The following is a 14,836-nucleotide window of genomic DNA, read 5'->3' as shown; positions in this document are numbered from 1 at the left end:
GAGGATGATTGTTTTGATGTGTTCTTGGATTCGATTTGCAAGAATTTTATTGAATATTTTTGCATCGATATTCATAAGGGAAATTGGTCTGAAGTTCTTTTTCTTTGTTGGATCTTTATGTGGTTTAGGTATCAGAGTAATTGTGGCTTCATAGAATGAATTGGGTAGAGTACCTTCTGTTTCTATTTTGTGGAATAGTTTGAGGAGAGTTAGAATTAGATCTTCTTTGAAGGTCTGATAGAACTCTGCACTAAACATCTGGTCCTGGGCTACTTTTGGTTGGGAGACTATTAATGACTGCCTCTATTTCTTTAGGGGAAATGTCACTGTTAAGATCGTTAACCTGATCCTGATTTAACTTTGGTACCTGGTATCTGTCTAGGAAGTTGTCCATTTCATCCAGCTTTTCTAGTTTTGTTGAGTATAGCCTTTTGTAGTAGGATATGATGAAGTTTTGGATTTCCTCAGGATCTGTTGTTATGTCTCCCTTTTCATTTCTGATTTTGTTAATTAGGATACTGTCCCTGTGCCCTCTAATTAGTCTTGTTAAGGGTTTATCTATCTTGTTGATTTTCTCAAAGAATCAGCTCCTGGTTTGGTTGATTCTTTGAATAGTTCTTTTTGTTTTCACTTGGTTGATTTCAGCCTTAAGTTTGACTATTTCCTGCTGTCTACTCCTCTTGGGTGAATTTGCTTCCTTTAGTTCTAGAGCTTCTAGGTGTGCTGTCAGACATGACATAGTGTATGCTCTCTCTAGTTTCTTCTTGGAGGCTATGAGTTTTCCTCTTAGAAATGCTTTCATTGTGTCCCATAAGTTTGGGTATGTTGTGGCTTTATTTTCATTAAACTCTAAAAAGTCTTTAATTTCTTTCTTTATTTCTTCCTTGACCAAGGTATCATTGAGTAGAGTCCAACTCTGAATGTGTAGTACGTCCAAACTGTTTGTGCTTGGGCTTAGGCTAGAGGAACTAGAGGAGAAGCGTTAAGGGAGTGTAGAGCTTGGTAGAGAGGAAAAAGGCAGCTTTTCAGTATGACTGCAGAAGTTTCATCCAAGCAATACATAAGGATCCCTGAATACTGGGTAGAGCCAATAAGGGATGTTTGTAGCTGTAGTGACAGTTGCCTACAATTTTTATGGCACATCGAACATATGAGATATCAGTATCCAGCAGCTCAGGAGTATCATCAAAAATTGTGATTTCTTTGTGGTTCTTAGGAAGTCTTCTGTCCTCTCTAGTTGTTTCATAGCTGTGGCTCCAAGCTTTGTGTCTATGTTTAAGCAGAAACAAAAGTTGATAGTCCTGACTAGTTCTTTCTCAACTGTCAAATTTAGCAGGGAAGCAAAACCTTTCCCAGAATGTCCCCCAGTTGACCAACCTCCATTCTTTACTTTATGGCATGTTTGTTGTCAAGGAAACTCATGAAACCCAACAAAAGGAATGGACATGTAGTTGTCACTGCCCAAGACCTGAAGTCATCATGTCACAACATGGGGGAAGGAGGGAATAGAATGTTGCAGCGGGACAGCATTTTCTCTAAGCAGACCTCCATGCCCTGTCTCTTTTCCATTGAGCAGAACATCACTTTTCCAAGCCAAATGTGATACCTCAGTTAGAAGTAGAAGACTGCTGGCCAATGCAGAGAGAAATTCCTCAAGATACTCTTCCAGGTAAGAGCCAGGCATATGGGAGTGTCCAAAATGGATGAATCTTCTGGTTATTCTAAGACTAATGTCTTCTAAGCAGTATGAGAACCCGGGTAGCTTGTTGTAGTAAGTATAAGTTATTTTCCAGTCTGCAGTCATTTTTTTCATGATGCTAGTGATTAAGCCCAGGGCCTTTCACATGATAAGCAAAGCAGACATGCTACTTGAACTAATATCCCCAGTGTCAGTCTTTATTTAGGGGTGGGGTTATGGTATTTAGAGTTTGTGTATAGTGGTGCTAGGGTTTGTGTTGGGGATTTTGTTTTGTTTTGAGATAAGTTATTAGTAAAGGCTGGCCTCCAACCTATTAATTAACTAAGGATATGAATTCCTGATCATCTCACTGTCTTAGAAGTTCTGGAATTACAAATGTGTGCCACCACACTAGCTCCTGTTTTTATTTCTCTTCTAAGTTTTTTGTTGTTGTTGTTTTTAAGCATATAGGCATATTGTCTGAATACTTTTGTGAACTGAAGCGTTTTTAACCATTCTTGTTATTGTTCTATTTATAAGCATCTTCTTGTGCTTTGTTGATTTTTTTTCCCTTTCTAGGTGCATGCCATAATGTGACACATTTTATTGTATATAAATGAACTTTAATACATTTCTATACCTCTTGTAGTTTAAAAAAATAATCTTAGCCAGGTAGTGGTAGCACACACCTTTAATCCCCGCACTTGGGAAACAGCTATAAGTTTAAGGCCAGCTAGTGTACAGAATAAGTTCCAGGACAGCCAGGACTACACAGAGAAACCATCTTAAACAAACAAAACAAAGAAATCTTAGATGTCTTTTAATCCTCCAGATAAAGACCAGTTTGCCTAGATTAGTTGAGAAAAGATGTTAGAATGTACATTAAATTTTTTGGACTTAACTGTTGCTATTACCTGTTGTGGTTAATCCTTGCATGGTTGTTCACATGAGCCTGCATGCTGCTAAATCCTCTCAACACTGACGTTTTAATTACTTTTCTGTTGCTGTGAAGATATAACATGACCAAGATATAAGAAAAAAGGTTTAATTGAGGGTTTGTGTGTAGTTCAGTGGGTAAGTGGTAACCACCGTGGTGAGGAGCATGTCAGTAGGCAGGCAGGCATGGTGCAGAGGCAGTAGCTAAGAGCTTACTTCCTGATTCACAAGCCTGAAGCAGCTAAAGAGCTCAAGCTAACTGGGAATGGCATGGACTTTTGAAACCTCAAAACTCAACCCCAGTGACATAGCTCCTCCAATAGGGCAATACCTAATCTTTTCTAAACAATTCCACCAACTGGGAACCAGACATTCAAATATATTAGCCTGGAGGGCCATTCTCATTCAAATCACCACACTCTACTTGCTGTCCCCATAAACCCATGGCAGAATGCATTCAGTCCAACTTCAAAAGTCCACACAGCCTTTCACAGTCTCAACATTTTAAAAGTTCATAGCCTTGGGGCTGGAGAGATGGCTCAGTGGTTAGAGCATTGGCTATGCTTGCAGAACCCTAGTAGTTACACGGCAGCTCAGAACCATCTGTAACTCAGGAGTTACATGATGCCCTGTTCTGTCTTCTGAGGGCACTGCACTCACAAGTTCAAAGTCTTCTGAGACTCAAAGCAATCTCTTTAACTGTAACCCCATTAAAATGCAAAAAGCAAGTTACATTCTCTTAACATACAATGACAATATATATTTCCATTTCAGAAGAGGGAAAGTGAGGAAATACTGGGCCTAATCAAAACTAAACAAGGCAAACTCCAAATTGTGGGGGTCTATGTAATTGGGGGTTTACTTACAGTTTCAACAGGCTAGTCCATGACCATCATAGTGGGTAGCATGGCACTGCAGCAGTAACTGAGAGTTTACGTCTGATTCACAAGCAGAAGGCAGAGAGAGAGCTAACTGGAGCTGGCATGAGCTTTGCAAACACCCTTAGTGGACACACCTTGTCCAACAAGGCCACAACTTGTAACCCCACCAAGTAATTCAGCCAACTGGGACCAAGTATTCAAACATATGAGACTGTGGGTGTTGTTAATATTTTCTTTGCTTTGAACAATAACATAGTTCCATCATCATATCAAAAACATGTTTCTGAAAGTAGGGAGTGGGTATCTGCCTGGTATGTAGGAAAATGTGTAAGTTTTGATGAACATGATGCTATTAGATTCTGTTTTGGTTTGCATCAACGTTCATCTGAATGAGTAAATATTCATCTAGTGCTTTCTAATGAATGAAAAGTCATTCCTTTATGATGAATAGGAAAATACCTATTTCCATTCCCCAATCTTCCAAGGTGATTAAAGTGGTAACATAGTAGATATAAGAAATGCCTTGCTGTAAGGTTGTATTTTATGTTAATATTCATAAAAGATGTAGTAGTTTTCACTGTAATTGCTATCTTCAATTTTTTTTTTCATTTATATTTTGTCTATAAAGCACACCGTGTGCCACTGGATGCTTCTCTTTGTGTTTTTATGCATCAGAACACTTTCTTACCCTGTTCACCTGTCAGATCTCCACCTGCTGCCATCTTTGGTGATAATGTTTAATTTTACATCAACATTCATCTGAATGAAGTAAATATTCATCTAGTGCTTTCTAATGAATGAAAAATCATTCCTATATGATGGAAATAGGAAAATTTTGAGGCTAGGAGTAGGAAAACAAAATACAAGAATGTGCAGGTTAAGTTAGCAGAAGGCACCTGGCCACATCAGCTATGGGGGAAGTTTGACTTTTATTGTTGAGGAATGGTGTGACATGGCTTTTCACAGCTCACTCTGGTTGGTTTGTGAAGTAAGAGCTGTGGCAGGATACAGATGGAGAAAGGAAGTGGGCACCAGTAGTCTTCAGAATTGAAATGATGGTGCCTGCCATGAGAGAGTTGTAGTAGGTTTGGGGAGAATTAAAGAGTGTTTTACTCAAAGGTAGACTCAGTGGATCTAAATAAGTAATTCGCTAAACTGGACCAAAAAGCTGCTGAGAATTCCTATGGGTGAAGGAAGCCTTGAAGGGATTTCCTGTGACTGTTGTTCATAATCTGTATGCTTACTACAAGCACTCTTGGTGGTGCTGGAGACTGATCCCAGAGCCTTGTATGTTCTGTGCAAGCACTCTGCCACTGGGCTACATACATCCCCCGCCATGTATTGCAAGGGAAACTTAGGCAGAATTTTTGGAAATAACTTATTTTAAAGGTGTTAAAGGCATAAACTATTTTAAGGAGTGGAACTGTGGTTTTCTCTTTCTCTCCATAATGACATAATGTTAGGTAAAACTTTACACTAATCGTGAAAAGAACTACCTAATAGTATTTACCTTGAAAGCTGGATTTAAACTGTACCAAGTCTCTACTTATCCTGTCAATAGATCATAGATGAAAAGGGACCAAAGACACATCCAAGGAGGTTTGCTGAGCCAATTGCTGGTTTGAACTTTAAGAGGTTCAGGTAGCAAATAAAAAGAGGAGATTTTGGAATATCATATATTACTATTAAATGAAAAAAAACACATCTTCACTAGTGTCCCAACAGTAGTGTGCAATGACTCTTATTAATGCACAAAAGTGAGATTAAATCCAAAGTTCAAATTCTTTCTCACAACTAAGCTTACAAGCTTCTCCAGCTAGAATGACAGCATAGAATGTGGTTGGTGAGGTACTATGAGAAAATGGTTAAATTCTAAGACAAATGTTATTTATCCTCAAGAAAGCTTTGAGTTGAATAAGATCCTGTGAAGGCAGTATGGGAAAATAAATTAGGTTGTGCTCATGTATTCTAGTCTAAAAAGTACAGCCACATGTATATCCCTAAAGTAGGATACTTGAAAGTTAACTAGACTTAATCATTAGAAGCAATGCATAAAAGACACTACTGGCCTGGCATGGTGGCACATACCTTAAATCAAAGCACTTGAGAGGCAGAGGCAGGCTAATCTCTTAGGAATTAGAGAATACCAAGGTAGCATAGTGAGACCCTATCAAGAAATAAAAGAGAAAGAGATAACTAGTAGATGAATAAGTCATAATCACAGGAGAACCTGCAAAAATGCTTATTTTTTCCTTTGTGTATATGAGGTTTTGCCTGTATGTTTTTCTGTACACTATGTGCATGCAGTTCCCAGAGAGAGATACTCTTTGTATAGCCTGAGGATATCCACATGCTTGTGCAAGCATGTAGAGAAAGAAAGAACTACTTGTACAAAATGTTAGAATACATACATGTGGAAAATGAATGACTTTCACTACAGATTCTGAGGGCCTTATCAATTTGTTGAGTGTGTAGACTCTTGAGTGATCATGTATTTTGGATAGAGCCTAGTCCAGTACTGATGGTTTTTGTTCAAGAACACATTTTTCTCTCATCTTTTATGAATTTTCTCTCTGAGATCTTTAGGGGGTGGGGGTGATATGAAAAAAGTGTACAGTAAATATGTTTAGTGTGAGAAAGCCCAATTTTAGCTCAGCTTGGACCACCTTAACTGTTAGATGACTAAAACAGGATATTACTCTGTAAAAACATGAATGGTACTCTTTTGTGAAATTTTCAGTATCTGAGAACTCCTCTAAGGGACAAAATCTCAAAAGTATGATTGGAGCAGGAACAACGTCTGACCTAAGTAAGTTAGTTTTAACTTGAGATGACTTGCACTAGAGTCCCAACCCCACCCCACAAAAATACAAATTTCTTACACTAAAAAATAGCATCTGGGAACTCTAAAGCCACGAGAATATGAATGATACGGGAGCACTTTCATATGTAGCTCTCTTATTTGCTATCACAGTTGTACTAGGGATAGTCTTAAGAATGTAATTGCTATTAGGAAGCCACTGAGCGTTAAAGAAACCCCTGGCAGGGATCCCTGTGAGTACAACAATGTGGAAGGCTTCAGTAGGTGTCCTCATTGGATTCTGTATCAGAGGACTCATATGGGCAAGAACTCTTTGGGTGTATTCTCTGGGGAAATCATCAGCTTTAACTCCTACATTGTTTGAGAATAAGAAAATACATAATTAGAAAGGATTACAGTTAATAAGAAAAGTGAAATGTCAGGGGCCTTAAAAAAAACCAAATTATTCTATAAATTCCAATTAGCAATATGACTGAATTACGTGGCCCTTAGTAAGAAGGTATCACAGAGTGAATGAATACCTGAAGAAACCCCAAGAAACAAGAGTGTATCTTCAAAGGTAATTTCAGTATGAGTCCAAACTTAGAAAGAGTAAGGGAAATCTTGAGGCAGATAGTGTTACAGAGACACCTGAAGGCTCAGATTTATAGATTTGTTTGAGAGTCCAGAATCTATAAAGTGGCTATGTATTTTGACTAGACCAGTGGTTCTCAACCTTCCTAATTCTGTGACCCTTTAAAACAGTTCCTCGTTTTATGGTGACCCCCAACCATAAAATTATTTTTGTTGCTACCTCATAACTAATTTTGTTATTGACCCCTGGAAAAGGGTCATTCAACCCCCAAAGGGGTCATGACTCACAGGTTGAGAACTGCTGTGCTAGAGTCTAATCCAGTAGTATATTTTCATGGTGTGTTGATTTTTGTTCAAGAATATATTTCCTCTTTCATGTGTTTGTTCTTTGGGACCTTTGTATAACATCTGTCTGTCTATCTGTATCAAATTTGTATGTCATGATTCTCTTAAATAGATATCATTCTCTAGCATCCACACTTTAAGAGCTTTGAAGCAAACATTGTGGGTGATGAAAGGGAGACATCCATCTGAAGAAGTTAAAAAAAAAAATTAAAGTAAAAAACAAATAGCCTTGGTGTTATAGGCCAATAATCCCAGCTACTTGGAAAGCTAAGGCAGGTTCAAGGCCAGTCTGGACAATTACTTGTCTTCAAATAAAAAGCAAAAAGGGACTGCAGATATACCTCAGTTGGCAAAGTGTTTGCCCAGCATGCATAAGGCCTTGACTAGAATGCCTAGCACCACATAAACCAGGTGTGGTCATGAACTTCTGTGCTCAGGAGGTAAGAAGAACATCAAAAGTTTAATGTCCCCCTCTGCTACATAGAGCTCAGGGCCACTGTGGGTTGGCTGCCCTATCTCAAAAGAGTGTGGGTCCTAATTGATACACCTGTGATTATGCAATCCCTTAGGGCTAGGACCTAGGCAAAGAAAGAAAAATCAAAAAGAAAAGGGACAAAAATTCTGCATGAATTTTATTTATTTTTTAGACAAAATGCAAACAACCAATGATGTGTAAAATAAAAGACAAGTATAAAAATCTACATAAAAGAAGGATGGAAAGAGGAAATCCATACATGAACTCTGCAATGCATATAACTTGATGATAATATTTTTTAATATAAGAATGAGCCCATTCCTTATGTACTTAATAAAACAGTATTTGTGTTTCTTAAAACATGTAAGTGAAACTATATCTCACATATTTAAGGCTGGCCTTATCCTTACCATGTAGCCTGGCTTGACCTTGAACATCTGATCCTCTTGCCTCTGTCTCCCATGTGCTGGGGTTACAGGCATGCAGCACAGTGACTGGTTTTAATGAATTTCTGGGGATATGCTATGTAATTCTCTACAAACTGAGCTACATACTCAGCCTGGTTTTATGTATGTTTTTTAGATGAGTCTGTCTTCGTGGCTCTAATTGGCTTATAATTCAATATGTAGATCTGGCTAGACTTTTAAGAGTGATTCCCTCTTGGCCCCTGTTTCCCAGGAACAGTGATTATAGGAATGTGCCACATTGCCTAGCTTTTGCTCTGTTTTTGACTTTTAGAATGCTCTGGGCATTCTTTGGACCCTGAAATGAATTCCTTTCCTGCTGAGAGTCCCCTGATGAAGATTAAGGTTGTTGAGGTCCTTACATTGAACAAAGATATGGCTGGTCCCCGGAATGCCCTGATTCAATCCCTCTATCCAGAAAGTGGGGAAGACTTGAACCCAAGTAACCTCAAGCCAGCTCAACAGCCAAGCAAGCATTTGACTGACACTGAAGCTTCGCGACAGAAGTTCCGACATTTCCAGTATGAAGAGTCAGCTGGTCCCCAGAAGTCTGTGTCCCAGCTTCGTAAGCTGTGTCACCAGTGGCTGCAGCCCAATACACGTTCAAAGAAGCAGATCCTAGAGTTGCTGGTGCTCGAGCAGTTCCTGAATGCATTGCCTGAGAAGCTTCGGGTATGGGTAGAGTCGCAGCACCCAGAAGACTGCAAAGCAGTGGTGGCTTTGTTGGAGAATATGACCTCAGTGTCTAAGGACAATGGTGAGTGTCCTGGAAGGGTGAGGTGACAAACATCTCTATGAGGGCTTTGTGAGGGAATGAGGAGTTCTGGGATGACTGAGCATGTTCCCATACCAGACCACAAACGTCTCCATGTTACCAGGTTAGAATTAATGAAAACCGGAAGTGTTTGGTATCCAGCCCTGTTCACCCAAACAAAAACCTTCCATGGGCTTCAGTGGAAGCTTTTTTTATCCTGTTGGGATTCCTGACACATACCCATCCTTTCAGTTCTTTGAAGGGGCTATGAATGAAGTCCTAACTGAGGGAGGATCTGAGAGTTGACTAAGCTTGTAGGCCTACTGAAAAGATGTGATGTGACAAGTGAATACATGTGTGATAGTACAAAGGTGGTGAAGAGGTCGGGGCACAGGTGGAGTTTATGGAGGCTGCTTCTGTAACTGAAACCTGCTGTAATGAGAACAGTGAGAAAAGAAGCAGGATGGATGTCTCAATGAAACATTGGCCAATAATCTTTTGTAGACTGTAGTAGTTGAAAGGACAAAGAATGAGTTCTTCCCTATATCCAGAAAGAACATAGCCCTGTTAACATCCTCATTTTAAGTCAGTGAGGCTGATGCCAGAGTTCTGGTTCCTGAAACCTTAATATATTTTACCAGATCTGGTGATGTAGGCCTATAATCTAAGATACTTAAAAGGCCAAGTCAAGTCACCAGTTCAAGGCCTGCCTGAGCTACAAATGAGCTCAACATCAGTGTGAACAATTTATCATGATCCTGTCTCAAAATAGAAATGGACTGGGGCTATCACCCAGGAGTGACACAGCATTCTGGCTTTAGTAGCTAGGATTTGGGGAGTAAGGCAGTTTATAAACTGACAGTTAACTGAAGTTCAACTCATTCCAGAAGCTACATTTAAAAAAAAAAAATGGGGCATGGTCATGCATGCCTAGTCACACTATTATAGTAGTTAGAGACAGGAAGGTCACTTGCCTTTCCTGACCTCCAGCCTGGCTACAAGTTCAGTAAGAGACACTGTCTCAAATGGACATAGTAAAGAATGATGGATTAGGACACCAGACATCATCTAGCTTCTGCATGCACTCAAACACACATGCACATACACTGTACTTACAAACACCAAAAAAGCTATTTAAAAAAAAAAAAAAAAACAGCTCCAGGAAGAAGGAAACCTGGAAGAGTTCCAGGATGTTCTAACTCTAGGCACACCTCTACCTAGGATTTCAGTAAGAGCCTCAACTGATCCCCTCATCCATCTCATTTGGCTGCCTTCAGCAGGCTTCATTGCCTTTAAGGCTTCCAAACACAGAATTTCTCTTTCTTAAATGTTCCAGCAAAAGCTTCATTTGCTCTTTTTGTTTGGTTGATTTTTTTTTGGTTTTGTTATTTTCGTTTTTCAAGACAGGGTTTCTCTGTGTAGCCCTGGCTGCCCTGGAACTCATTCTGTAGACCAGGCTGGCCTCCAGCTCAGAAATTTGCCTGCCTCTGCCATTTGCTCTTAAAGTGTATCATCTCCCATGTCTACCAGAGTCCATGAAGGTGAAGGGATAGTATGGTGGTGCTGGCTGGCTGATGTCATTTGTCCCCATCTTAGCTCAAGTAGAATCAGCATGGTAAAGACCCATAGACTATGTGGAAACACATGAGGAAAGCTAGACCTGAAAGAATCCTTGAAAGGTTGTTAATACTGGCCAGGAATGTTTAATATGACCAGAAGCACAAAATGGGTAACACATTCTGTGACCAAGGGAAGATCCTTCTCTTCTCCAAGGCAACAAAGGGGAAACCACAAAAGCATGATAAGGGCTTAGAGACTAGAATCACACTTTACCACTAAGGAAAAGGCCATTGCTGCAGAAGCCAGATCCTGAGACAGATGCTGGAATGGGGAGACAATAAAAGGTTTCTATAGTAGAGACATTAGTCTCCAAGTGGTCCATGCAGAGTAACACACTGGGCCCATCCAGTTGTGGGAATTAGTTACTGTTGTGAAGAGGTCAACATAGACCATCAAGGGACATAGGTATGTGTAGGTCATGGGTTGTAGGTCTAGTGATTCTGTCTGTCTAAGGGCTACCACCTCATTAACTCTTTATGTGGCATCTTCTTCAGATTGGCTTGCCTGTTCTAGTGAAGCCACTGATGAACTAAAGGAGAAAAGGAAGGATGTGGCCACCTTACCAGTTACTGTACCACCTGAGGTAAGCAATTGTGTTCCATTGGTCACATTTTCCTTTGAGGGACCATCCCTAAGATGTTCTTTCTACACTGAGCCTTGCCAAAGCTTCGCGGAAGATAGGCCATTTTAACTTTCTGAGTTCTTGGACCTAAGTGTGTAAGGGATAACCCTGCTGATGTTGTGATGGGCATAGAGAAAGCAAACAGTAGGAGTCCAAGAATCAAGACTGGGCAACATAAGAACCAGAAGAATCACAGGCAGTTTGTAAGGACAACATTGTACCCTAGTTAGAATAAGTGAGCCCTTGTCCTCTGGAAACACTTAATTGGGGAAATAGGAATGAAACAGCATAGGCTCAGATCAGTCTCAGAACTGGGTGATGGGCATGCAATAGGATTAGCCCTGTCAGCCAGGATAATGGTGTGCATATGGCATTAGTGTGTATTATGTATAATGGTATTGGGATATTAGTGTGTATATAGCTGTTTTCCTTACATGTGGTTTATATTGGCTCGGGTATGTGATTGGAATTGTTGACTCTCTTATAATGGGCAATGTGGGCCACACTTCAGGCAGAGCTGCTACCTGGGAATAGGAAGAAACTGATCCCAGACTCATTGCTCTGTATTCTGTTCCTTCTAAAGTAGGATCTGCTGCATCTGGGCAAAATACCTCCCAGATCCAGGCAAGGTGGTGAGATGGAAGAGTCTTCCTTTCGGAATCCTTAGCCGCTCATAAGAAACTGACATGGCATAGGTGAATATTATACATAAGTCAGACCTGTCCATTAACATTGTAGGTTTTACACTACAGGACAAGGCTGTTTCCAGAGGAAGAAGGTCCTTTGAAGGATGTTGTCCTTCAATGCAGCCTTAATACAGATTCTAGTATGATCAATGTAGCATGCTTATTGCACTTGTAGCTCTTTGTCAATCAGGAACTCTGCCTATCAGCTTGGGACCCAGACTTTAGTTTGGAAAAGAACCCTGTGGATCTCTTTTGGGGACAAAAAAGTCATTGTCTTTGAGTAAACTATCAAAACAGGAAATCCCTATGTGTGGTAGAATGTCCCAGTGGCCTTTCTTCTATCCACATTGGCAAACATCAAACTTTTATAACATTACAGGTGCCGGTGACTTTCCAGGATCTGGCTGTAGACTTCAGTCAGGAGGAGTGGCAGCTACTAGGTCCAATGCAAAGGACCAAGTATCATGATGTGATGCTAGAGACCTTGGGCAACTTGGTGTCTGTGGGTAAGGCCATTCCTACAATTAGAAAGCCATGGGGTCCCCCAGATCTCTCAGTTTTTCTCTACCCAGTGTCAGAACTGGCTGTGCTGTTGAGAGTCTCTTGCTCTGTCCAGGATCTTTATCTGACACTGTGACCCTGCATTGGTAGGGAGCCTTGAGCGCACAGAGGCAGCCTCAGGTTTGGTTTGTCTGAGGAAATGAGAAAGCTCCTGCTTTTGCTGCTTCACAGCTTGTCACTCCCTAGACTATATGACTTTTGAGAAGATATAACCTTATTTCTTAATATTGTCACTCTGGCACTTATAACTGCAATATGCATATCTTTTGGTTTCTTTCAGGGTGGGAGCCCACATTGGGAAACAGAGAGTTAATTCCAGACTCTCCCATTCCTGTGGTAAAGCCAATTCATGACCCAAACTCAAAAGATCTCTCAAGGAATCGTACCCAGTTTACTGTCTTTGAAAGTATCTCACAAGATGAGGTCCAGGAAAGGCACACCATAGAATCAAATCAAGTGGGGCTTCTACAGGAAAAAGGCCACCCTCAGCAGAAGCTCTCTGAAAGCTCCAAGTCTCAGAACCAAACTCGTATTGACAAAAGCCAGTGCTCACTCAATGAAGTTCTTCCTAGAAAGCATGTAAAAGTTAAGCAGAAGGGCACTGGAAAGGGGAAAGGCAGGACAAACACCATTTCCATGACAGGAGGTTTACGCATAAGAAATCAGCAGAAGGACTCTGTGGAGTGGCGAGACAGGAGTGGCAGCACTCCTGTGACACATGGCTCCTCTATAAAAAACCAACAATTGGGTTCTGAGCAGGGAAAAACTCAGACCAGCGGAGATCCCATTACACTTACTGTGCCTGCAGAATTTTACCAGAAAGCCACTGGCTCTGAAGAGGGTAGGTTTAGGAACAGTAGCAATGCCATGGCACCTGATGCACCTCAAAAGATTCACCAGAAAGGCCCTGAATGGCATAAAGCTGGGAAAAGTAACAATTCCATGTTACAAGGTTCATCTGTACAAAATCACCAGATAGGGTCTAGGGCAGGAAGAGCCAGGGACAACAGCATCTTGACACATGTAAAAATTCACCAGAAAGGCTATAAAGAAGGCAAAATCCAAGGAAACAATAATTACTTGAAACATGTAAAACCTCACCGGAAGGGTTCTAAAGGGGAAAGACTCAGGGAACTTAGCACTTGTGAAAAACATGTCCCCTATGTAAAACAACACCTAAAGACCCCGGGAAGAGGAAAAGGCGGGAAAATCAATGCTTCCATAAAATGTGGTCCCTATATAAAAACTTACTATAGAGGTTCTGATGTGGGAAGGCTCAGGAGAGCCAACAATTGTAGGAAAGCCATCAGCCGGCATGCTCAGCAGATATCCTTTATAAAAATTCACAAGGGGAGCCAAGTTTGCCGATGTAGTGAATGTGGTAAAATGTTCCGAAATGCTAGGTATTTCTCTGTCCATAAGAAGATCCACACAGGAGAGCGGCCTTATATGTGTATGTCCTGTGGGAAAGCATTTGTTCAGAGCTCCTCCCTCACGCAGCATCTTAGAATTCACAGTGGAGAGAGACCATTTGAGTGTTCAGAGTGTGGGAGAACTTTCAGTGACCGCTCAGCTGCTGCTCAGCACCTGAGAACTCATACTGGAGCTAAGCCCTACCAATGTCAGCACTGTGGGAAAGCTTTCCGTCAGAGTTCCCACCTCACCAGGCATGTGAGAATTCATACTGGGGAGCGACCTTATGTGTGTACCAAGTGTGGGAAGGCATTCACACAGAGCTCAAACCTTATTGGGCACCAGAAAACACACAGAAAGAAGTTCAAGAAGCAGCCTAAATTGTAGCCTTTGTGCCTTTCAGAGCACTATGGTTTCAGCATTGAGATGTACCATGCAGTCACTGAGTCTGATAGGCTTTGGATAAGGAGAGCCCCACACCTTAAGGACAGCACAGGAAACCACCTAGCAGGCAGCCAGTGAAACCAGCAGGGAGGTTGGTTTTGTTTTTGTTTAATTTTTATTAGATATTTTCTTCATTTACATTTCAAATGCTATCCCTAAGTCCCCTATACCCTCCCCCCACCCTGCTCATCTACCCACCCACTCCCACTTCTTGACCCTGGCATTCCCCTGTATTGGGGCATATAAAGTTTGCAAGACCAAGGGGCCTCTCTTCCCAATGATGGCCAACTAGACCATCTTCTGCTACAGAAGACATGCAGAAGATATGCAGCTAGAGACACAAGCTCTGGGGGTACTGGTTAGTTCATATTGTTGTTCCATTTATAGGGTTGCAGATCCCTTCAGCTCTTTGGGTACTTTCTCTAGCTCCTCTATTGGGGGCCCTGTGTTCTATCCTATAGATGACTGTGAGTATCCACTTCTGTATTAGCCAGGCACTGGCATGGCCTCACAAGAGACAGCTATATCAGGGTTCTTTCAGCAAAATCTTGCTGGCATATACA

The 14,836-nt window shown here is 41.0% G+C and overlaps 1 protein-coding gene across 1 annotated transcript; it reads left to right on the top strand.

Annotated features, from left to right (window-relative positions):
- Positions 1-1,574: 1,574 nt before the first annotated feature.
- On the top strand, positions 1,575-14,432 carry LOC110288809 (neurotrophin receptor-interacting factor 2). Its single transcript, XM_021155058.2, has 5 exons — positions 1,575-1,669; positions 8,448-8,930; positions 11,042-11,130; positions 12,235-12,361; positions 12,697-14,432. The coding sequence occupies exons 1-5, from the start codon at positions 1,636-1,638 to the stop codon at positions 14,214-14,216; spliced, it is 2,253 nt and encodes a 750-aa protein (XP_021010717.1). The 5' UTR covers positions 1,575-1,635; the 3' UTR covers positions 14,217-14,432.
- The last annotated feature ends 404 nt before the right edge of the window (positions 14,433-14,836 follow it).

The sequence above is a fragment of the Mus caroli genome, unplaced genomic scaffold (assembly GCF_900094665.2).
Source record: "Mus caroli unplaced genomic scaffold, CAROLI_EIJ_v1.1 scaffold_14657_1, whole genome shotgun sequence".
NCBI classification, from domain to species: domain Eukaryota; kingdom Metazoa; phylum Chordata; class Mammalia; order Rodentia; family Muridae; genus Mus; species Mus caroli.
Note: the sequence above shows the minus strand (reverse complement) of the source record. Positions and strands in the feature narration are given on the sequence as shown.

Bases quoted from the DNA above. Each gene is read 5' to 3' on its own strand.
- LOC110288809 (XM_021155058.2), top strand. From the start codon at position 1,636: ATGCAGAGAGAAATTCCTCAAGATACTCTTCCAG. The intron at 1,670-8,447 runs GTAAGAGCCAGG...TTTGACTTTTAG, and splicing joins TCCTCAAGATACTCTTCCAG to AATGCTCTGGGCATTCTTTG. The intron at 11,131-12,234 runs GTAAGCAATTGT...ATAACATTACAG, and splicing joins CAGTTACTGTACCACCTGAG to GTGCCGGTGACTTTCCAGGA.